The following is a 26,250-nucleotide window of genomic DNA, read 5'->3' as shown; positions in this document are numbered from 1 at the left end:
ACCAAATGCAAAAATTAGCTAGTTCTGTTTTTACAATATTATGGTTTAATGGATAACTATTTAACATTGAGAAAACTGGACTAGGCGGTTACAGGGGATTGGCTAACCAGACGCAGAGGTAACATTGTATGGGCGTGTTGCTGATAGTGGTTGCGTTGAATTTCTCACATTGGAAACCATAATCAGATGGATGGCATTGTAGTAGCATCAGTATAAAGTCACAGACACAACTGCAGCAAAAGATGTAAGGAAGGCCGCAACTGCGTCCAATTCGGAATCAGGCCCTATAAAGAGGGATTCCTCCCCCCTTTGACAGACCCCACCCCCTCAATAGACCCTGCCTCCTGGGCTGCTTCCATCAATTTCCCAGGCTTGTTTTCCATCCCAATCCACCCCTGCTGGTGGTTGTCAATCAAAAAATACACCTCTCTCCATATCATCCCATAGCCTTCTCATTACCCCTTTTATAGCTCTCTCATGTTCCCTACATATTCCCTTTCCCTCCCGCCTCCCACAGCTCACACTGCTATCCTCACTGGTGTCCCCCCCATCACACCTCATTGGACATACCTCTCAAAATGTTTGTTCACAGATGCAGGACTTCTATGCACAGTGAAGCTGTGTGTCCAAAAAGGGGTGTGACCTCTGTAAAAGTGAGCATGGCTTGGAGGAAATGCCGTGATACTAAGCCACTCCTCCAATTTTCAACAATGAGGGGGCATGTCCAGCGCTCTATGAACTGCTAGCATGCCCCTAGCCCATCTGTCTGTGCTAAGCAGAGCAGCCAGTGAATGGAGCCTCCGAACTGCACTCCCCCAACCATAAGACACTGCGGCCCGTGAATGGGACAGTGGGACAGTGCCCCCCAAAAAATGGGACAATCCCATGCAAATCGATGCAGTTGGTAGGTATGCACTGCCCACATAACTGCTCCCCTACTGCTCCCATCACAACTCACTTCCCCCACTGCTCACACTGCACGCACACACACTTACCTCACAAGCAGCAGAGTGGTAGGGTTGGACATTGAAACACGATGGTTTGAAACCATCAATGTTTTTTATTTTATTATTTTAACCATTCGATGTTTGCCACCATCGAATGGTAAACATTTGATGGTGTTCCAGTGTTTATTCCGGGTCCTGCCCCCAGTCCCATCCCCACCCCGGCCACGCTACAGAGTTTTTGCGCATGCGCCAACAGGTTTTTCTGCACATGCACAAATCATATAAAAAAATTTCTATCAAATTCTTTTGATGCAATAGTTCGTTACCATTGCATCAAAAGATTTGATGGCGATAAGATGTTTCCCTCCCTCTCGAATCAGTCCTGGAGATGTAAAAATGCCCCAGGGAGCTTTATGCATATCTGGTGGGATTGCCCTCTTATAATTCCATTTTGGGCAGAAGTATTCAAGTGTTCCGAACTGATAGTGGGAGACGTGATCCCGAAAGACCCGGGTTTCTGGCTCCTCAATCACACCTCCGCGGGGGCGCACTCCTATAAACACTCCCTATTGAGACATCTTAGCAACGCAGCAAAAGCGGTTATTCCAACTCTCTGGAGATCCACCTCACCACCCTCGATTAAATTATGGTTTGCAAAGATCGAATACTTTTTAGACATGGAAGACCTTATCTCTTTCTCATCTGGGAAAACCGTTAACTTCACAGCTATCTGGTTCCCCTGATACGACTTTAAGGACTCTTCTGTGTATCGGTCCTACATGGCTACATAACCCCCCTCATATTCCGTGTACGGTGGCTTTCTAATATGTCTCAGATCCCTAATTGATAAAGTTCCCCCCCTTATCTTCCAAAGAACTCGTCCTTCATACGCAGACACTCTCACCTGACTCTAACTATCTTAACTTTCCCATTCTTCCCTTTTTTCTTTTTCTCCCCTCTCTTTCTATCCTTTCCTTTTATCCTAAGCTGTTTTATTAAAACGTTCTCCCTTTATATGTTCTGATGTAAGCTATGCAGACAACTTATTTCCATACTTTGGGTGCTTCAAACGTATTGTACTGACATATATGATATGCAATGATTTTGTTCCCTCCTTTGGAAATGTATTGTTGTAATGATCTGTCTGCTGCCTTAATTAATAAAATAACAATTTACTTACCGATAATTCTATTTCTCGTAGTCCGTAGTGGATGCTGGGGACTCCGTAAGGACCATGGGGAATAGCGGCTCCGCAGGAGACTGGGCACATCTAAAGAAAGCTTTAGGACTAACTGGTGTGCACTGGCTCCTCCCCCTATGACCCTCCTCCAAGCCTCAGTTAGGAAACTGTGCCCGGACGAGCGTACACAATAAGGAAGGATTTTGAATCCCGGGTAAGACTCATACCAGCCACACCAATCACACCGTATAACTTGTGATCTGAACCCAGTTAACAGTATGATAACAGAGGAGCCTCTGAAAAGATGGCTCCCAACAATAATAACCCGATTTTTGTAACAATAACTATGTACAAGTATTGCAGACAATCCGCACTTGGGATGGGCGCCCAGCATCCACTACGGACTACGAGAAATAGAATTATCGGTAAGTAAATTCTTATTTTCTCTAACGTCCTAAGTGGATGCTGGGGACTCCGTAAGGACCATGGGGATTATACCAAAGCTCCCAAACGGGCGGGAGAGTGCGGATGACTCTGCAGCACCGAATGAGAGAACTCCAGGTCCTCCTCAGCCAGGGTATCAAATTTGTAGAATTTAGCAAACGTGTTTGCCCCTGACCAAGTAGCTGCTCGGCAAAGTTGTAAAGCCAAGACCCCTCGGGCAGCCGCCCAAGATGAGCCCACTTTCCTTGTGGAACGGGCTTTTACAGATTTTAGCTGTGGCAGGCCTGCCACAGAATGTGCAAGCTGAATTGTACTACAAATCCAACGAGCAATAGTCTGCTTAGAAGCAGGAGCACCCAGCATGTTGGGTGCATACAGGATAAACAGCGAGTCAGATTTCCTGACTCCAGCCGTCCTGGAACATATTTTCAGGGCCCTGACAACATCCAGCAACTTGGATTCCTCCAAGTCCCTAGTAGCCGCAGGCACCACAATAGGTTGGTTCAGGTGAAAACGCTGGAACCACCTTAGGGAGAAACTGAGGACGAGTCCTCAATTCCGCCCTGTCCGAATGGAAAATCAGATAAGGGCTTTTACAAGATAAAGCCGCCAATCCTGACGCGCGCCAGGCCTAGGCCAGGGCCAACAGCATGACCACTTTCCATGTGAGATATTTTAACTCCACAGATTTAAGTGGTTCAAACCAATGTGACTTTTGGAACCCAAACTACATTGAGATCCCAAATTGCCACTGGAGGCACAAAAGGAGGCTGTATATGCAGTACCCCTTTTACAAACGTCTAAACTTCAGGGACTGAAGCTAGTTCTTTTTTGGAAGAAAATTGACAGGGCCGAAATCTGAACCTTAATGGACCCCAATTTCAGGCCCATAGACACTCCTGTTTGCAGGAAATGTAGGAATCGACCCAGTTGAATTTCCTCCGTCGGGCCTTACTGGCCTCGCACTACGCAACATATTTTCGCCAATTGCGGTGATAATGTTTTTGCGGTTACATCCTTCCTGGCTTTTGATCAGGATAGGGATGACTTCATCCGGAATGCCTTTTTTCCTTCAGGATCCGGTGTTCAACCGCCATGCCGTCAAACGCAGCCGCGGTAAGTCTTGGAACAGACAGGGTCCTTGCTGGAGCAGGTCCCTTCTTAGAGGTAGAGGCCACGGATCCTCCGTGAGCCTCTCTTGAAGTTCCGGTTACCAAGTCCTTTTTGGCCCATCCGGAGCCACGAATATAGTGCTTACTCCTCTCCATCTTATCAATCTCAGTACCTTGGGTATGAGAGGCAGATGAGGGAACACATACACTGACTGGTACACCCACGGTGTTACCAGAGCGTCTACAACTATTGCCTGAGGGTCTCTTGACCTGGCGCAATACCTGTCGAGTTTTTTAATCATGTGGACGACTTCTGGGTGAAGTCCCCACTCTCCCGGGTGGAGGTCGTGCTGAGGAAGTCTGCTTCCCAGTTGTCCACTCCCGGAATGAATACTGTTGACAGTGCTATTACATGATTTTCCGCCCAGCGGAGAATCCTTGCAGCTTCTGCCATTGCCCTCCTGCTTCTTGTGCCACCCTGTCTGTTTACGTGGGTGACTGCCATGATGTTGTCCGACTGGATCAACACCGGCTGACCTTGAAGCAGAGGTCCCGCTAAGCTTAGAGCATTGTAACTGGCGCGCCACACTATTTTATTCTCCCTCTATGGGGGTCGTGGACCCCCACGAGGGAAAATAATTGTCGGTATTCCGGCTGTCGGGCTCCCGGCGCCGGTATACTGAGCGCCGGGAGCCCGACCGCCGGCAAACAGAAGACCACCCATAACCTGAGGTACCCTTGGTGAGAAGGGTAAATTTTGACATGAAGGTAAGCATCCTTGATGTCCCGAGACATCATGTAGTCCCCTTCTTCCAGGTTCGCAATCACTGCTCTGAGTGACTCAATCTTGAATTTGAACCTCTGTATGTAAGTGTTCAAAGATTTTAGATTTTAGAATCGGTCTCACCGAGCCGTCTGGCTTCGGTACCACAATAGTGTGGAATAATACCCCGTTCCTTGTTGCAGGAGGGGTACCTTGATTATCACCTGCTGGGAATACAGCTTGTGAATGGCTTCCAAAACTGCCTCCCTGTCAGAGGGAGACGTCGGTAAAGTCGACTTTTGGAAACGGCGAGGGGGAGACGTCTCGAATTCCAATATGTACCCCTGAGATATTACCTGAAGGATCCAGGGGTCTACTTGCGAGTGAGCCCACTGCGCACTGAAATTCATTGAGAACGGGCCCCCACCGTGCCTGAGCTTGTAAAGCCCTAGCGCAGGCCTGGCCAACCTGTGGCTCTCCAGATGTTGTGAAACTACACATCCCAGCATGCCCTGCCACAGTTTTAGCCTTCCCTAATAGCAAAACTGTAGCAAAGCATGATGGGACTTGTAGTTTTACAACAGCTGGAGAGCCACAGGTTGGCCAGGCCTGCCCTAGCGTCATACTGAGGGCTTGGCAGAGGCGGGAAAGGGTTTCTGTTCCTGGGAACTGGCTGATCTCTGCAGCCTTTTTCCTCTCCCTCTGTCACGAGCAGAAAAGAGGAACCGTTTGTCCGCTTGCCAACAAAGGACTGCGCCTGATAATACGGCGTCTTATTTTGAGAGGCGACCTGGGGTACAAACGTGGATTTCCCAGCTGTTGCCGTGGCCACCAGGTCTAAAAGACCGACCCCAAATGTCCCCTTTCAAAGGCAATACTTCCAAATGCCGTTTGGAATCCGCATCACCTGACCATTTTACTGGTAGAATTGGACAACGCACTTATACTTGATGCCAGTCGGCAATTATTCCGCTGTGCATCATGCATATATAGAAATGCATCTTTTAAATGCTCTATAGGCAATAATATACTATCCTTATCTAGGATATCAATATTTCCAGTCAGGGAATCCGACTATGCCAACCCAGCACTGCACCTCCAGGCTGAGGCGATAGCTGGTCGCAGTATAACACCAGTATGTGTGTAAATACCTTTTTTTGGATACCCTCCTGCTTTCTATCAGCAGGATCCTTAAGGGCGGCCATCTCATGAGAGGGTAGAGCCCTTGTTCTTACAAGCGTGTGAGCGCCTTATCCCCCCTAGGGGGTGTTTCCCAATGCATCCTAACCTCTGGCGGGAAAGGGTATGCAGCCAATACTTTTTAAGAAATTATTAATTGTTATCGGGGGGAAACCCACGCATCATCACACACCTCATTTTATTTCTCAGATTCAGGAAAACTACATGTAGTTTGTCCCTCACCGAACATAATACCCCTTTTTTGGTGGTACTCGTATTATCAGAAATGTATAAAAACATTTTCCATTGTCTCAATCATGTAACGTGTGGCCCTACTGGAAATCACGGTTGTCTCTTCACCGTCGACACAGGAGTCAGTATCCGTGTCGGCGTCTGTATCTGCCATCTGAGGTAACGGCCGCTTTAGAGCCCCTGACGGCCTATGAGACGTCTGGACAGGCACAAGCTGAGTAGCCGGCTGTCTCATGTCAACCACTGTTTTTTTATATAGAGCTGACACTGTCACGTAATTTTCAACAGTACATCCACTCAGGTGTCGACCCCCTAGGGGGTGACATCACTGTTACAGACACTCTGCTCCGTCTCCACATCATTTTTCTCCTCATACATGTCGACACAAACGTACCGACACACAGCACACACACAGGGAATGCTCTGATAGAGGACAGGACCCCACTAGCCCTTTGGGGAGACAGAGGGAGAGTATGCCAGCACACACCAGAGCGCTATATATATACAGGGATAACCTTATATAAGTGTTTTTCCCCTTATAGCTGCTGTATGTTTTAATACTGTGCCTAATTAGTGCCCCCCTCTCTTTTTTTAACCCTTTCTGTCTGCAGGGAAGAGCCAGGGAGCTTCCCTCCAACTGAGCTGTGAGGGAAAATGGCGCCAGTGTGCTGAGGAGATAGGCTCCGCCCCCTTTTCGGCGGCCTTATCTCCCGGTTTTTTGTATATTCTGGCAGGGGTTAAATGCATCCATATAGCCCAGGAGCTATATGTGATGCATTTTTTGCCATGTAAGGTATTTCTGTAATGTTTTATTGCGTCTCAGGGCGCCCCCCCCCAGCGCCCTGCACCCTCAGTGACCGGAGTATGAAGTGTGCTGAGAGCAATGGCGCACAGCTGCAGTGCTGTGCGCTACCTTATTGAAGACAGGAACGTCTTCTGCCGCCGATTTTCCCGGACCTCTTCGCTCTTCTGGCTCTGTAAGGGGGCCGGCGGCGCGGCTCCGGGACCCATCCAGGCTGGACCTGTGATCGTCCCTCTGGAGCTAATGTCCAGTAGCCAAGAAGCCCAATCCACTCTGCACGCAGGTGAGTTCGCTTCTTCTCCCCTTAGTCCCTCGATGCAGTGAGCCTGTTGCCAGCAGGTCTCACTGAAAATAACAAACCTAAACTAAAACTTTCACTAAGAAGCTCAGGAGAGCCCCTAGTGTGCACCCTTCTCGTCGGGCACAGAAATCTAACTGAGGCTTGGAGGAGGGTCATAGGGGGAGGAGCCAGTGCACACCAGTTAGTCCTAAAGCTTTCTTTAGATGTGCCCAGTCTCCTGCGGAGCCGCTATTCCCCATGGTCCTTACGGAGTCCCCAGCATCCACTTAGGACGTTAGAGAAAAACAGTTTACATAAAAAAAAAAGATTTGATGGCGGAAGCCCGGCCATCATTTGATGGTGGGCTTCCGATGTCAATCCCCACAGAGTGGTTCTGTCACTCTCTGGCTGGCTGGGGAACTGTAGTAGCTCCACTTCTCTCTCAGATGCTGCTGCAGCAGCCAGTTAGGTGGGGGGTTAAGGGGTTTGTCTGCTGTGCCAACCCCAGTAAGCGGTGCCCCTAGGCATGTGCCTCAGGTGCCTAGTGGGAAATCCGACGCTGGCAGTAAGCACAATTTACCTAATTTAATCATATCTACTGTGGGGGAAAATTCTGATAAAGGGTGCCAGGATTTGGGAACCACTCTCTTGGGCAATATACTACTTTAATAATAATAATAATAATAATAATAATAATAACAACAACAACCAACAACAACAATAATAAAAATCACACATCTATGGCCAGTGTGTGCAGCACATCATTTAAAAATACAGTATAATAGCTTCCCATTCATTTGTTACAATTTTATTGTTAGCACTTCTAGAATGACTGCTCGGTCTGATTCTAGAATTTGCACAGAATGATATCTAGATTAGGAGGCAGCAAAAAAAAAAAAAAAAAAAGTGAGGCAGGCGGCATTTCTGTAACAGATGGGGGCACATTATGCAGGTCAATTAATATTTTATGACAGCATCCATTATCTAATTGTCACATAAGCCCACATAGGCACAATTTGGTGATAGAGTCTCTCTAAAATGGAAGGATGGCAATGGGAGTGAATGGGCATGCTGAGCCAAGACAGGCGTGGAAAGGGTTACAGTGAAGTAATCTCCCACCTGTCAGGGTCGCTCCCTGCTGCTGTCAAATAAGAGAGAGAGAGAGAGAGAGAGAGAGGGGGGGGGGGGGGGGGGTAACAGGAGACCATTATGAATGACCTTATGAATTCTGCTCCACTAAATCCCATTAATCCCCTAAAAGCCATACATTATAAGACTGAATAAAAATGATCACCGAATCCCTTCTCCACAAGCATAAAATACGTATCTTGATGCTTCTGACTACTCACAGCAGCAGGACAGCCCATGGTTGGGGAGGGGCCAGCCAGACCATCCCTGCATGTATACCAGCAGAGGTGAGCAGCAGGGCTGGCGGGACTTAGCAGGGGGGGTAGTGGGAATGTTTTTTTTTTATCCCGGGCGGGGGGGCTAGAGCGCTGCATGCTGCAGTTGAAGAAGGAAACATTTGTTTCCTATCTACAGCAGCACAGAGACCTGCAGACGCATTTGTGGGCCTATTCTGGAGAGTGGGCCTGGAGCTGCAGCTCCATCAGCCCCATTGTTAATACGGCCCTATGGATAGGGTACGGGTACACATAAAGATGCATACAATTCTGCATGTGAGCAAATATACAGGTTTTTTCCATGCATGCGGTGTGGCATGTGATGAGGCCCTCTGCACTCCATTATACAGGTATACCTAAAACAATGTCTGCTCAAGTCCCAGTTAGTATCTAAGAGGACAGGGTACTAATTGCATAGTATCGTTATGTCATACTCATGCATACATACTTATTTTAGGCGTACTACTTTCCAAATCGCATAACTGCCTTGACAAATTTACTATTAAATTAATAAGTTAAGACAATTTTTCCCCTGATTTACTCACATCAAAAGATGCCCTGGTGCTCCTTATTCCAATCATTTGAGTGTGCACATCACCTCCCACCATCGGAAGTGCTGACACTACCTACAACTTATAATCGCAGGTATAGGCTTCTACACCAGGGGAAGTGCTGACACCAGAGGCAGAACTCTGGGAGGCAACAGAGTCATCTGCCGCCGGGCTCCTACTCTGAAGGGGGGCACCTCTCCTCCCATTCTGTGACACCATTGAATTTAGTTAATTGATAGCTGTCGCTGTCTTTTCAGTGGCCGACTTCCTCACTGGTCCCTGCACCTTACAAATCACACCCTCTTTATTATACTGAATATACACATTTTACAGGTATCACACCCAGGATTAGAAACCACGACCTATTACACTGGAAGCAGACACCTTACTGATGAAGTTGTTTGCTCCTGTATAGGAAATATGAGAACTTTAACTATAGTATATGAAGATACTTCTCTGACAATTACACGTACCGATATAGTTAGAATTCTCATGCTTCCTCTACAGGAGCAAATAACTCCATCAGTAAAGTGTCTGCTGGTAGTGTAACAGGTCATGGGTTCTAATCCTGGGTATGACTGCTAAGAAATGGGTGATTTAAAATGAAGTACAATTAAATGTATAAATACAGTAAATTCATTTTTTCGGAACACTATCTACAACTTATAATCGCAGGTGTAGGCTTCTACACCAGGGGAAGGGCTGACACTATCCACAACTTATAATCACAGGTATAGGCTTCTACACCAGGGGAAGTGCTGACACTATCCACAACTTATGAGCGCAGGTATAGACTTCTACACCAGGGGAAGGGCTGACACTATCTACAACTTATAAGCGCAGGTATAGGCTTATACACCAGGGGAAGGGCTGACACTAGCATTAGCATATAGTCGCAGGCGCAGCTTGTACACCAATTATATAGTCGCAGGCATAGGCTTGTACATCAGGAGAAGGGCAGACACTAGTATTAGCATATAGTCACAGATGCAGCTTGTACACCAAGTACAGCATATAGTCGCAGGCATAGGCTTGTACACCAGGGAAAGGGCTAACACTATTCACAACTTATAAACGCAGGTATAGGCTTCTAGATCAGGGGAAGGGCTGACACTATCTACAACTTATAATCGCAGGTGTAGGCTTCTACACCAGGGGAAGGGCTGACACTAGCATTAGCATATAGTCACAGGCGCGGCTTGTACACCAAGTATATAGTCGCAGGTATAGGCTTGTACACCAGGTGAAGGACTGACACTAGCTTTACCATATAGTCGCAGGTATAGGCTTGTACACCAGGGGAAGGACTGACACTAGCATTAGCATATAGTCACAGACGCAGCTTGTACACCAAGTACGGTATATAGTCGCAGGCATAGGCTTGTAAACCAGGGGAAGGGCTGACACTAGCATTACCATATAGTCTCAGGTATAGGCTTGTACACCAGGGGAAGGACTGACACTAGCATTAGTATATAGTCGCAGGCGTAGGTTTGTACACCAAGTACAGTATATAGTTGCAGGCATAGGCTTGTACACCAGGGGAAGGGCTGACACTAGCATTAGTATATAGTCGCAGGCGTAGGTTTGTACACCAGGGCAAGACACAAGACACATAGACATAGGTACAACTACGGTAAAAGAAGCAGCAGCATGCAACTTATAGTTTAGTATGTCCCACTAGAGTACAGTTTATTAAACACATAAGAACCGCTCGTACATATAACAAGAAATCAATTTATTATGTGAACATACTGTAAATGTGTTGAAATCCGTTCAATTAAAACTGGAACTTCAGCCAATATCAGAAACATCTGTCCCAGAGGTGTCACCCAATGCATTTTGTCTTGGTAAATATGCTTTTAGCTGACTTCATCAGGGCTACCTCTCTCACTCTGTATATTGGAAAATAGCTCTTTCCTAACTATTCTAAAGAAAATATTTGATCAGACACCAAAGAACATTGAAGCATATACAGTATATGAATGGCCAACACAGATATGCTATGTAGTTCAAGGATAATGAATACTACACCAGCCTTCAAAGCATATTCACAACAGTCCACCAGGGTGCATTATTTTCTTATTAACTTCCTTTTTGTGGAGCACCGAAAAATGTGCACAGTACTTACAGTATGTGTATATGTTGTGTTGCACTCATCTCAGTATCATGTATATCTCAGATGTACAAATGTTTCATAAGGAATATTAAACATTAATTCTGGTTCCCTATAATACCCAAATGTGTCAAGTATTCTCCTTGGAAGTTTTACATCTGAAACCCCCAAAAAATAAAACAGTGAGAACCAATAGTGTACACTGTGGGAGTTGGTTGCATTCCTTCAATTTCAGTCTGTATTTGCACCATACTTGCCTACCTGACCCTCTCCATGAGGGAGAAAATGCTCTGTTCCTGGACTTTCCTGGTAATGTATGATTGCCATCACCTGTGGTGAAACACCTTTCTTATCAATTAACTAGCTCACCACAGGTGATGGCAATCATACATTACCAGGAAAGTCCAGGAACAGAGCATTTTCTCCCTCATGGAGAGGGTCAGGTAGGCAAGTATGATTTGCACACACCTTTCAAGTGCAAAACATGCCTTGGGCAGGTTTTCTCCACTGTCCATTGGTGGTTGTTGTACAATAAAGTTGGGTTTGTTTAGCCTGGTTTAATCCAAATGGTGGGGGTTGAGGCGATTTTTGCAACCAAATATTTTTGACTATGCTTGGGCCAAGATGGGTCCAACCCTAAACCAAATACAGGTAATTTTTTACTGCTTCCAAAAAAGTAATGTGACTATTCTTGTGCAAATGCATGGTTTAGTCACTTTAGTGCAGAGGTTCTCAAACTCGGTCCTCGGGGGCCCACACAGTGCATGTTTTGCAGGTCTCCTCACAGAATCGCAAGTGAAATAATTAGCTCCACCTGTGGACCTTTTAAAATGTGTCAGTGAGTAATTAATACACCTGTGCACCTGCTGGGTTACCTGCAAAACATGCACTGTGTGGGCTCCCGAGGACCGAGTTTGAGAACCTCTGCTTTTTTTTTTTTTAAATTCAACAATTTTTATTGAAATTTTTTCTTTTTTGTTCAGGTTACAAAACATTAATACAACTTAAACCTAAAGCATTGCTGTCGACAGTAGTATCAATCAACATATAGGGTTACATACACAAACATATACTTATAATCATAAACGGTTGGCATTAGATATTAAACCTGGCGGACACGCCACTTCACCTGTATATATATCTATACGCATACATACACCTACATACATATATACATATATATATACATACATATACATACACCCTATATACAAAAAGCCATAATAAAGTATAGCTCTCCAGAGCCACTGAATACAACCATATCAAAATAAAGGAAGCGGTGTCTCGGGTGAGCTATATAGTAAATATCAATATTGTGCAAGCAGTGCAATTTCCTAGCCTCATCAGGTAGCTTCGGGGTGATTATGTTGAGGCTAAACTTGCATCCGCAGATATTGTTATGCAGGCGCCCCCAACATATGGTGATGACAACCATCTATCCCATATCGCATAATATTTAGTAATGGCTTTCCTGGACACAGACAAATCTTTCATGCGCCACTGTAGTATTCACTAAAGCAATCCATGAGTCAATATCTGGGCCATCAGGTGCCATCCACGATCGGGCTATAGAAACCTGTGCAAGAGCACACAAATTAATAACGTAACGCCTGGAGGGGGCATCCAGCAACTCCTCGTCCACCACCGCCAGCACACATACAGGGGGGGTCAGCACATCAGCAGGTATACCAGTGGAAACCATAATCTTGAGTACATCCTGCCAGAAGGTATTAACTATCCTACAGGACCAAATCATGTGCCAAAAGGTGCCACCATCTAGAGTACACTTGGGGCATTTAGAATCCACTCTTCCTCCGAATCTCATTAACCTCTCAGGAGTAATATAGACTCTATGTAAAACAAACAGATGCACCTGTTGGTAGCGGACCGCTGTGGTCGCTAGTCTAGAGGCACCCAATGCATCCTCCCAGGTATCATTAGATATGGGCCCCAGATCACTTTCCCATCTAGATTTAAGAGAAAGAAGGGTCTCACAATGATAAGCACGTAGTAGAGCCGAATAAAATATGGAAATAGTGCAATTTTGAAGCTTAACAAATAGTTCCCTTACTGGTGTGTCCCGTAGCATCAGGGGAGCGTTTGCAAATTGAGTTTGACAAGCATGGCGGAGTTGTAGATATCGATAAAAATAGAAGGTAGGAATATTATAATCCTCCTGTAATTGTTGGAAAGACTTAAATACACCCATATGATACAATTGCCCAATAGACTGCACTCCCCGGCTGCTCCAGACCTCCCTCATCTGCAGCGATGTAAGCTCGTTAAAAGAATGTGCATAGGCTAGAGGCGTTTCCGGATCCCAACCCTCTCCATGGAGTAATCTATGCGTCTGTCTCCATACCATAATTGCTTGCTTGACAACGGGAAGGTTAAGTAGCGATACATTATCACTCAACAGTAGTTGTAATGGGGTGCAGTTCCGATCTGTTATATAGAGAATTCGGGAAATCAATTCATCTCTATCAGGATCATGTAACCACTTACTAATATGTACCATTTGTGCCGCTAGATAATATAATCTGAATTTAGGGAGGCTCAGGCCCCCAGAGTCACGTGGGCGCGTGAGGGTGTCCAATTTTATTCTGACCCGGCGTTTAGACCATACGATAGAGGACAGAAGACTATCTATTCTCCTAAAGGTTTTTAATGGGAGATAAACAGGGGAGTGCTGTAGCGCATACAGCAACTTAGGCAGGGCCACCATTTTCACTAAATTAATTCTACCCGTTATGGTTAGAGGTAAAGTCCCCCACACCGCAATACGGGAGTGCAAATAATCCATGTGAGGTTTTATATTTAGGGAAAAGTATTGAGAAGGATTATTTGTGACCCAGATTCCTAAGTACTTGAATGAGTCCACCCAACGAAGAGGTAGGGCCACGAGCGGAGCCCCAGGACAATTACCCCGAAAGGGCAATATGCAGGACTTATCCCAATTTATGGACAAGCCAGAATACCCGCCATAGGTGTCTATAATACGTAACACGTGCGGCATGGTATTGCAGTAGTCTGATATAAACAGCAGAATATCATCCGCGTATAGAGCAATCTTGTCCGTGGTGGGGCCCACCCGGAACCCCCCCACCCGCAAGTCAGAACGCAGCAAGCACGCCAAAGGCTCCACTGCTAGAGCAAAAAGGATAGGGGATAGCGGGCAGCCCTGTCTTGTACCCCTAGCCAGAGGGAATGCAGAGGAAATGAATCCATTTATCGAGACCCTGGCTGATGGTGCGGAGTAAAGTAACTTGACCCACCGTATAAAGCGTGGTCCAATACCGAAGCGGGCCATAGACCCCCACAAGAACGCCCACTCCACTGAATCAAAAGCTTTAGCAGCGTCGAGGGACACTACAACAGAAGTGTCGGCGTCCTCGCGAGGGCCCTGTAAGTGTGTGAACAAGCGCCTAAGGTTAGTTAGAGTGGACCGCCCCGGCACGAAACCAGTCTGATCTGTGTGTATAATTTGGGTAATAACGGAGTTGAGTCTAAGTGCCAGGATCTTTGCTAACACCTTGATATCAGTTGTAAGTAGCGAGATAGGTCTATATGAATCTACCCGCTCTGGGTTCTTATCCGGTTTCAATAGCACTATTATCAAAGCCTCAGTCATGGAATCTGGCAGCGACCCCAACTCCAACAAGTCATTGAACAGAGCAAGTAATCTAGGGCCATAAAAGTCAATATGCTTCTTATATAGCTCAATAGGAATTCCATCTAGCCCTGGTGCCTTGCCTCCAGGAAATGATTTGATGGCTGTTTCAATCTCCGTCAATGACAAAGGGGAGTCCAGGAATTCAACCGCCACATTAGAGAGCGAGGGCAATGGTAAACCAACAAGATAATCATTTATTTCCGTTGAATCGGCCGTTAGTCTCGTACTATACAGACTTTTATAATAGGCAACAAATTGGTCCGCTATTTCCGGGGTTTTTACATAAGTTACACCATCATCCCCGCCTATCGCAAGGACAGTATTAGAGAATTTATCTGCCGCCGCTAAATGTGCTAGATAAGTACCAGGTCTATCGCCTGTAGCATAATAAGAGTGTTGGGCATACAGCAAACGGTATTTGGCTTTATCAGATAGACAGCTCCTCCATTTGGACTGCGCAAGCAACCATGCGTCCTTGGAGGCAACCAATCCATCTTGCAAATATTGGATTTCTAGGGACCTACAGGAAGCCTCAAGTTCCACCTCTTGGCGTTTGTAGCCATTTTTTAAAGTAGCAACCCGTCTAATTAGGGAACCACGTATAAATGCTTTAAATGCTTCCCAGAGGATTGCTGGCCCAGCAGTACCCCCATTCAGCTCCAAGAACTCCCGCCAAGCAAGCTCAAGCTCCGCTCCAGTGCCCATCTGTGAGAGCCAGAATGAGTTAAATTTCCAAAACGACTGACCCCGGGTACCCCCAATATCCAGATTCAACAGTACTGGTGAGTGGTCAGAGATACCTCTAGTTGCATACTGGATATCAACAATCTTGGGAACTAAACAGGGGGAGACCAGGGCCATATCAATCCTAGAAAAGGAGGAGTAAGTAGGGGAGAAGCAGGAGAACTGTCGAGCAGCTGGATGCCGCACCCTCCAGACGTCCACCAAACCCATACCCTCCACTAGCAGAGCAAAGTTACCCGGACGTGGGCGAGGCACAGTAGCATTGGTGCTGAATCTATCCACTCTAAGATCCATGACATTATTAAAGTCCCCAGTGCAGACAGTGGGAATATTGGGGTAAAGGGACATAAAATCAGCAGCCTTGCGTAGAACCTCCGGGGAGTACGGTGGAGGTATGTAAATAGCTAACAATAATAAAGACATGGAGTTTATTTGACATTTAAGAAAAATATATCGTCCCCATTGATCTACCTGGGCCTGGTCCAAAACAAACGGGACAGATCTACGGATCAGAATGGAGACGCCTCTGGAATGGGAGGTATGAGTGGAGTGATATAGCCACCCAATCCATGGCTTTTTAAGAGATAGAACTTTGGCTCCCTCCAGGTGCGTCTCCATAAGACAAACAACATCCGCGGAATACTGCCTAATCTGCCGAAGCACCAGGGCCCTTTTAATTTTGTCATTAAGGCCCCGCACATTCCAGGATAAAATTTTTAGACTAAGTGATGCCATAATACATAATAGCACCAAGTGCTAGATGTGCCCGCAACATTGAAGGTATTTGAAAGAGACAAAAAAGTAACCGCCTGCAAAAAATTTCTCTAAACATGTCGCCACAGCAATGCTTATAAAACAACCACCCATTAAATCCTACCTTCCCCCCCATACAACCCCCCACCCTGTATACCGGCCCGAACTGTGGCATACCTAATCCCAAAAAACCCCTCCCAACAACTAAATGACTAGTAAAGAGGACAAAAAATACAGCGGTCTCAAGCAGGCATTGCTCCCCCGCCATAACCTAACCCCCCCCAGGGCCAAATAAGCACCCGATCCCCGATCATGCAGGGACCCGATATCAAATGCAACATTTAGTATATTACCAATAAAGGCTGTATCGATGACCTAGTAGGAAAAGTCAATAAACATTAATGCAGTAGCTGTATACACAAATACTTAATGACATAAATCGCAGCCCAGCCAACGGGCAGCTGCGACATTCAGTCATTTGCCAGAGCGCGCCCTGCCGGGAACTGCCGGTCAAGCCACGTCGCCGCCTCCCGCGGGGTCAAAAAGAATTTAGTCTCTCCTCCTGCGACCACCCGCAACTTTGAGGGAAAGAGCATAGCATAAGGGAGATTGAGCTCCCGGAGACGTCTCTTAATTGGAAGGAACTGGGCTCTCTCCTTCTGGACGTCAACCGCAAAATCAGGAAATACAGAGATCCGGGTACCATTCCACTTAAGTGGGCCTTTGGTGCGTGCCAGGGTGAGTACCTTGTCCCGATCCTTGAAGTGGAGGAATTTAGCTATAAGTGTACGGGGAGGGGCCCCCGGCGGCAATGGCCGCATAGGGATTCTATGTGCTCGTTCCACCGCGTAGTGTGATGTAAAAGCATCCGTCCCAAAGAAATCTGTAAGCCACTTCTCCAAAAACTGCTCAGGTGCATCACCCTCCTCCTTTTCCGGCAAGCCTACAAACCGAATGTTATTCCGTCTCAGGCGCCCCTCCATATTGGTCAATTTTTTCTGCACCTCCGACATCTGGGATTCAAGGGCAGTGGTGCGTCGGCCAAGCGGGGCCACAGTGTCCTCGACAGTAGAAATGCGGGTTTCCGCCTCCCCCACTCTCTCTCTAACTCGTTGTAGATCCTGATGAATTAAGGAGAGATCTGATTGCACCTGAGTGATCTTTTCGGCCAGCCTGCCTTCGCTGGCATTAACTGCGTCCAGTACCCTTTGGATAGCATCCTCTGAGGTCTCTGGAGGGCCGGAGCCCGCACTTGTAGCCGGGGAGGGGGGAGAGGATCCGTCCTGCGACCCCCCCATTCTCTTATTTTGCGCGGGAGGATTTCTAGCGTATTTTTCAAGCTTGGCCGCAGCCTGAGAAGTCTTCCCCATAGTATTCGTTATAGTCACCCCTACAGGGAGTTGCAGCACTATATGAGAGAGTTATGGTAAATCAAGCAGGTAAGCCTCCAGACAGTGCTAGATCAACAAATCAGGAATCACACAGTGGTAGACCAGCAGCCTCCAGCTGGATATATATAATGAAAAGAGAAAAAGTCACAGTATATTTTTGTCAGGGAATAAGCAGCAGAGGGGGCCGAGATCCAGGAGCACTGAGCAGTTATAAGGACAATGGGTGGGAGCCTAATTCCTCATCTCCCAAGCCCCACACTGGAATGTCATATATTAGCCCCAGCAGGGGTTCTCAGATACTGCAGCCGGAGGCTTATGATGCAGTTAGTTTTTTTTTTTGTTTTGTTTTTTTTTGTTGTTGTTTTGTTTTTAATTTATATATATTTTTTTTTTTATTTCCCCCCACAGTGCCCTATCCTGTGGAGCAGGAGAGCAGTGGCAGCAGCAGCACGGCCCAGAGTGTGTCAGGCAAGGACGAGTGGGGGAGCGGACTGGAGCAGGCTCTGTGCGCGTCTCCCAGCCGCCGACCGGAAGTAGCAGGGCCAGCCGCGGCCGGAGCAGGGGAGACCGCACTTACGGTAGCAGGCACAGGCGGCAACAAGAAGGAGAGCAGGGGGCGCTTACCGCCGTAGATCTCTCCCCGGGAGCCCGACAGGCAGTGCAGACAGAGCGCGCCGATCCCCGCCACCACGGACACCGCGTCCCACGTGGCGCGACAGCAGCCAGGCCGGAGTCGTCCCGCTGGCCAGAAACTGTCCTATGGGTGCACCAGACGACAAGGTATGTCCAGGGCACTTCTTAACCCCGGGGGGGAGACTGCAGGATGATTTTAAGGATGATTAGGCAGGAGAGCTCAGCACAGTACGTGCTACTCCATGCCCAGCATAGCCACGCCCCCCGAGAACCTCTGCTTTAGTGCATCAACACGGCTTCAGCCACAGGAGCTAATAGGTAAAACTTTTCAGTAACTTTTTCCAGTTATATCTTTCCCATCTGGGCCCACATATGGCCACACAAAGCATCCACACAGGGGCACTCCCAATAATTAGAAAGTGTATGTGCATCTATGTCTGTGAAAGGTGGTGACATTGGTGCACTTGTGTTCAAATAAATGTGCTGCTGAATCACATATGTTGCCATTAAATTACCTTTACTGCATGCCAATCAGATATATCCTAAGGATCGGTCTTAGGAAACCAGCGTCTCCCCAGCTACAGCTGAACTACAAGTCTCATAACAGTCACAACATGCTGAGACATGTAGTTCAACAATAGCTGCAGAGTCACAGACTGAATATTCATATAGGACACTAGACTGAAGAACAGTGGGATAAGGAGTAACTTACATCGTGCGAAGCTGGGTCTCTGGTGATGAAAGCGGCAGCTTTTAATGCGCCTGGTGGCTGCTCTTGGCACATAAACAGAATTCTTCATTATCGCAGGTTTCATTGCCTCAATCTCTGCATTCCTTATACATTCTTCAAAAAACTCTGCAGGAAACACAGAAAGCGAAGGGGTCATGACCATTTGCAAACGCTCTTACACTCCCAACGTTGTCTCAACTCTCCTTCTTTCTTAAAGGCATCTTTAATTTTTGTTTGAGACATTATACTAAATAAGGACTATGAATTATTTTGTAAGTGCATGATATAAAAAAACAAAGTAAATGCTAAGAAATGCAAGTGCCCTATGCTGAACACACATATTTTATAAAATGTAAAACATAAAACTGATTTGTGCTTCTCTGTGACATGTCGCAGCTGCTACTGCTAAGTTATGGTAAAGCTGCAGGAGGTGACTTGTGTAAATAGAAGCCTCCTGCCCGCTTCTGTGATCCGCTGTTGTGTGCGAAGACGCAGGATCGGATCACTTGTGTGACCATCAACCATCGGAGTTACGCTAGTGGAGAATCCCAGGGAGCAGTCCTGGGTCCCATGTATTTATTAGCAGCATTACTTGCAGCTACGATAGATGTATGTTTGCAGATGATACACAGAAGAATATTTGCAAAATGGCAGGGCATGTAAGAAATTGATAAAGGTTTCAGTCCTGATGCAGAGTTGTATGGAATTAGGCCGTATTAAGCATCTTGCAGTACGTTCGACCCCTCTCTGTATACTTTGTGTGATACTAGACATCATCATCATTGCACCTTGCCCCAAACCCTACACTAGGTGCAAATGAAATACCTGGAAGCAGGCATATACGCTCATATCTGGCACTCCTGCCGACACACCCTCAGTGTGATTTGCCTATGCGAGAATGCCCCGTTACAGTCCAGTTCTGTAACTCCCGTTGTAAGCGTAGATGTGATCAAAATGCATACACCATCAGGGATGCCCACTATCCCCTCTTATTTTTGCACTTATAATTGAACCCCTCGCATGTCGTATTCGGGCTAACCCAGATATATCTGGAATCTCAATTAACCGAACTCAGTACACCCTTTCCCTGTTCACTGACGATATCCTTCTCACACTGACGAACCCGAACATTTCCCTTCCGAACCTCTTCCGTGAACTATCTAGGGGGGTCATTCCGAGTTGTTCGCTCGCAAGTTGCTTTTAGCAGCTTTGCACACGCTAAGCCGCCGCCTACTGGGAGTGAATCTTAGCTTATCAAAATTGCGAACGAAAGATTAGCAGAATTGCGAATAGACACTTCTTAGCAGTTTCTGAGTAGCTCCAGACTTACTCGGCAACTGCGATCAGTTCAGTGCTTGTCGTTCCTGGTTTGACGTCACAAACACACCCAGCGTTCGCCCAGACACTCCTCCGTTTCTCCAGCCACTCCCGCGTTTTTCCCAGAAACGGTAGCGTTTTTTCGCACACACCCATAAAACGGCCAGTTTCCGCCCAGAAACACCCATTTCCTGTCAATCACAATACGATCATCAGAACGAAGAAAAAAACTCGTAATGCCGTGAGTAAAATACCTAACTGCATAGCAAATTTACTTGGCGCAGTCGCACTGCGGACATTGCGCATGCGCATTAGCGACTAATCGCTCCGTTGCGAGAAAAAAATAACGAGCGAACAACTTGGAATGACCCCCTATATACGGTAATCTTTCAGGATATAAAATCAATCAAACAAAATCCGAGGCCCTTTCTCTACACATTCCCAAACGTACTAAGTCCCAATTGCAAACAAACTTTGATTTCTCCTGGCGTAGACACTCACTCAAATACTTGGGGGTCTCCATCACTAAATCCTACAACTCCCTCTATCGTGCTAACTACCCCCCCCCCCCACCCCCCCGATTATTAATTCTATTCTCAAAGATGTTCAGAAATGGGAAGCGTATTTTCTCTCTTGGGTCGAACGTATTAATGCAATTAAAAAATGAACGCACTTCCCAAACGCCTATATTTATTTCAGACACTCTCAATTCAAGTTCCTCCGCAAACCCTCAATAACCTCCAAACTCTACTATGCAAATTTATATGGAACCACAAAAAACCTAGACTCCGACGAACTATTCTAGCCAAACACTCCCAGAACGGTGGTCTGGGCCTTCCCATCCTCCAGCGTTATTTTAACGCAACCAAGCTGAGTCAAATGGTTGCTTGGCATGCCCCGAGGCACACTAAACGATGGATGGACCTAGAAAGTGACCTAATAGGTGTCCCATCAGTCTCTTATCTACCCTGGCTACCTCGCAAACAGTTTCCTCAATTCCACCACTCTTCACCCACAGTAGAGTTAACACTAAGAAGTTGGGAGTCCCTAAATAAAAGGCTGAAACTAACTAATTACCCGTCCCCCCTAACTCCTATTTGGAACAACTCCATATTCTCTCCGGGACTCTCTCAGGGGATGGCTCAACCTTGGATCTCCGCAGGTGTCACCAGACATCACCAATTCACAGGGCCCATGCTATCAAATCATTTTCTGACCTACAGAACACATATGACCTCCCCAACTCTTTGTATTATCAATACTTACAAATCTGTCACTTTATTTTCTCCCTACACTTAACATACCCATTACCAGTCCCTTCTCTTATCGAAAGACTTTGTATACATGGTCCTACTGACAGGGGTACCATCTCTCTCATATATAAATCCGTCCTGAATCCCGTACCTCCCCCCCTTGAACCACACGAAATGGCCTGGGCTACAAACCTAGGTCTCCATCTCGAGGAAAAGGAGTGGAATACTATCCGTAACACGATTTCACGATGCTCCATCAGTGTGGCCATCCGTGAAAATTCTTACAAAATATATGCGAGATGGTATTTGGTGCCAGAGCGACTGCATAGAATCTATCCCAATACTACAAATCTCTGTTGGAGGAATTGCGGACAAGTGGGCACGTTTTATCACGTCTGGTGGTCCTGCCCAGAAATTGCTCGCTTTTGGGAGATGGTCTGTACTATCCTCAACCAATTACTTAACCAAACAATGACTTTCTCACCTATCAATTTACTCCTCTGTGCCCCAATTGACCACATCCCCAGAGATTCTAATAAATTGATTCTTCATGTCTCTTGTGCAGCCAAATACCAAATAGCACGCAACTGGAAAGCTCCAAAAGCTCCCAGCCGGCAAGCACTAACGAACAGGATTTGGTTCATCGCAAACATGGAATACATCACTAGTCTTCAACACAACACGGTACAAAAATTCCATTCCACTTGGCTCCCCTGGTACAACCTCCATAATTCCACTCTCCCAGGTCTTCATTAAGCCCAAAACTCAGCCATAGTATAGTATTGCTCCTCCCACTAACTCCCCCCTCCCCTTTTTTTATTTTCTCTCGCTCTCACTTTCCCTCGACCTCTTCTCTTCTTTCCATCTACCCAATCCCTGGCTCGTCGGAGACCTTCTTCTTTTTTTTTCTTTTCCTCTCCCCTCTTTCTCCCTTCCCCTGTGCGTGTAGAACTCATGGACAAGAACTACTTGTTCCTCTGATACAAGTGGACTCCCAGAACTTTTCCCTTTGCATAATCAACCAATGTTCGTAAATTTCTTGCTCCAGTTATAGATTTCCAATATCGTTTTCTAAAATGCCGCTGTACAACATTAACAGAGTCTGTTTTTCGCTAATTCTAGCATATAAAAAGCCTTCTCTACCGGCGTAACAGCCATCACGCAATGATGATGTCATGAACAGTTGCAGTCGTAAAAACTTTCATCCCAGCTGTGATTTTTTTCTTGTTCCTCCACTTCCTGTAAGTGTAAACAATCTGAAGCAATGCATCACAGCAGCTGTTGCGAGTGTTGACCAGGACATGCTCTGGTGTGTTTGGAACTAATTGGATTATCGTATTGATATTGTAATTTAGTCATAGGAACTTACAGATATATACTACATATCCAAGTATTTTGACTATATAAATAATACTTTGAATTATATAAAATGTTAAAAGTGTGTATTTCTTTTATAGTAACTTTTGTCACAAGATCACTGGAATAGTTTTGGAAGGCAGATATATTTACCCCAGGTTTCTTACCTTGTGTTTTAAAACCCCAGGAATATTGTGTGGTTCTGCTGAGAGTTTTTGGTTAGAACTGGAATAGGATCCTGGGGTTACATGTGAGAAGAGAAGGTGGGTTCTCCATCCATTTAGGCCCAGTTCTGGTCTTCTTAACTTTTACCCTCAGAGAAGGCTAATTAAGGATTTCAGCTGTAAGGGTGTATTAAAAAGGCAGTCAGCCTGATCATTGCTCTCTCACACTGCTTGGGGAAAAGGAGAGACTATGGAGTCTCTGTGAGAGAAACCTGCTCTTAAAATCCAGTGAGCGGTGCCTGATCAAAACTTTTTTTTAGTGAGCTAGTATATCCTGTGTATGGTTAGCGCTAGATGACAAGGTATTTATTTAGATTTTATTTCTATTTCTCTGCACAATAGAACTAGTTGAGGTCGGTTGCACCAAACCAAATGACTTGTGTGATCTGTCAGCTGCTGCATCCTGCCACCTACCCCAAGAGATGGTTCCTGTTCCCCTGTCCGTTACACTTTGTATTTCATGTTTTCACAATGCATACGCTCTAGAATTATACGACTGCATTTTTAGCAAAACTGCATTTACAATTGATGCTATAATGGTATCTTTTGTGCCTAGTATAAGGCAAATACCATTGTGCACTGGTTATGGTGACTAGTATAAAGAAAGTGCGCATATAGGGTGCAGGGGCATAATAAGATGTGTACATCTCTGCGTACAGGTGAATATATGCATATATAACCAGATTTTCATCCAATTCTGCATCAAGTACAAAGTTTCCAGCTGTCAGTAGACCTATATAACTTAGGAACATGTATTTTGTGGAACCGCACTAGTTAAATAATATAGCTAACGTACAAAAATAAATGTTAACAATGATATACCAATATACATGCAGTTATTAAGTAGATCTAGAACTGCTAATAATTGGCGGTGCTCCCAGGAATTTTGTAGGATATACTACAATTGGAAAGGACAAGAGGAAAAGACAAAAAAACCCTTGTTTGGGAGCACTCATTTGAAAAATTAGGATAATATGTATAATGAAAAGATATTAAGACATAACCTTTATTTTAATCCTTGAATAAAAAGAAAGAAATGTTGGACAAAAATTAGGGCTCGTGTGTATAAAAAATCTTGTTTAACCTTTTTAGCAAATGAGGTACAAGATGATAAAAATGGTGAAAATATCAGTGGAGTAGTAAGGGATACCAAATGGTCTCGTGGAGATGCAGGGTATCCAGAAAGTCACTGTACTGGCCTGAATTATGGATATCATTGATGAAGGCAGTATAGGCAAAATTCTGAATTGGGTCTAAAATAAATCTCAAAGGGAATGCGAAAAAGGTGAAGCAAGGACTGTGATCAAACTTCCCTTAGTGGAAGAGGGAGGGGTTGTTGGGGGATTGAATGTGATGGGGTGAGTAACATTGGGCCCACTGCACCTGGTATTCTCAGGAGGTTTCCCGTCCTGGTACTGGCCAGGCCGTACCTTTTAGGCTTCCGAGATCAAATGAAATCGGGCGTATTCGAGGTAGTAAGGCAGTGGGCCGTGATCAATAAAAAATGAAAAAAGAGGGAGAAATACTTCTTTTTTCTGTACTCTAGTGAGTCAATACCATGTTGGTCTGAGACAATTTTTCCAGATTGGAGAGTGTGTAAGAGGGTTTATGGGATGTAAGTTCTTCTCTTAAAAGTGTCCCACTGCACCTGGTATTCTCAGGAGGTTCCCCTTCCCAATACTGACCAGGCCATACCTGCTTAATTCCGAGATTGGACAGGATCGGGCGTATTCAGGGTAGTATGGCCGAGAATACCAGGTGCAGTGGGCCCGATTTCATTTGATCTCGGAAGCCTAAAAGGTACGGCCTGGCCAGTACCAGGACGGGAAACCTCCTGAGAATACCAGGTGCAGTGGGCCCAATGTTACTCACCCCATCACATTCAATCCCCCAACAACCCCTCCCTCTTCCACTAAGGGAAGTTTGATCACAGTCCTTGCTTCACCTTTTTCGCATTCCCTTTGAGATTTATTTTAGACCCAATTCAGAATTTTGCCTATACTGCCTTCATCAATGATATCCATAATTCAGGCCAGTACAGTGACTTTCTGGATACCCTGCATCTCCACGAGACCATTTGGTATCCCTTACTACTCCACTGATATTTTCACCATTTTTATCATCTTCTACCTCATTTGCTAAAAAGGTTAAACAAGATTTTTTATACACACGAGCCCTAATTTTTGTCCAACATTTCTTTCTTTTTATTCAAGGATTAAAATAAAGGTTATGTCTTAATATCTTTTCATTATACATATTATCCTAATTTTTCAAATGAGTGCTCCCAAACAAGGGTTTTTTTGTCTTTTCCTCTTGTCCTTTCCAATTGTAGTATGACCTATATAACTTACATAACTGATCTTACACTGTGTCAGTAGGCACTAGCTCTTACTGTCTTCCACAATGCTCTTTTCTACTACTTATCTTTGAACTCATTCTACGCATCCTCTGACCTAAAGCTTTTGTACAAAAAGCATCATTTACACCCTCTTCCAAAGGAATTCATTACCTATGTGTAGAATATTTTAGCCGGGCTTCAAATTCAAATGTACCTTTAAAGATCAGATCTTCTCAGAAACGTATCCTCCGTTGTCTCTGGTATTTTCCTACTCCTTGTAGATCTGTTTTCAGAACTGCATGAACAATGGTGGTCATTCCGAGTTGTTCGCTCGCTAGCTGCTTTTAGCAGCATTGCACACGCTAGGCCGCCGCCCTCTGGGAGTGTATCTTAGCATAGCAGAATTGCGAATGAAAGATTAGCAGAACTGCTACTAAATAATTCCCTGCAGTTTCTGAGTAGCTCCAGACCTACTCCTAGATTGCGATCAGCTCAGTCCGTGTAGTTCCTGGTTTGACGTCACAAACACGCCCTGCGTTCGGCCATCCACTCCCCGTTTCTCCAGCCACTCCTGCGTTTTTCCCTGGCACGCCTGTGTTTTTTTAGCACACTCCCGGAAAACGCTCAGTTACCTCCCAGAAACGCCCCTTTCCTGTCAATCACTCACCGTTCAGCAGAGCGACTGAAAAGCGCCGCACGATCACCAGCAAATCTACAAAGTTTTGTGTTAAAAAACTTAGCGCATGCGCGCTGCGTACCATGCGCATGCGCATTTCCAACCTAATCGCTGCGTTGCGAAAAACAGCAAC

General features: G+C 45.7%; 1 protein-coding gene across 1 annotated transcript in view; it reads right to left on the bottom strand.

Annotated features, from left to right (window-relative positions):
- Positions 1–26,250, bottom strand: part of PLEKHD1 (pleckstrin homology and coiled-coil domain containing D1) — a 99,716-nt gene that overhangs the window by 13,929 nt on the left and 59,537 nt on the right. The window contains exon 12 of the mRNA XM_063948014.1: positions 18,936–19,079. Within this exon, the coding sequence (XP_063804084.1) occupies positions 18,936–19,079 (144 nt within the window). The remainder of the gene's footprint in view (positions 1–18,935; positions 19,080–26,250) is intronic.

This window comes from Pseudophryne corroboree, chromosome 12 (genome assembly GCF_028390025.1).
Source record: "Pseudophryne corroboree isolate aPseCor3 chromosome 12, aPseCor3.hap2, whole genome shotgun sequence".
Lineage (NCBI taxonomy): Eukaryota > Metazoa > Chordata > Amphibia > Anura > Myobatrachidae > Pseudophryne > Pseudophryne corroboree.
This window is presented reverse-complemented; position numbering and strand designations above follow the sequence as displayed.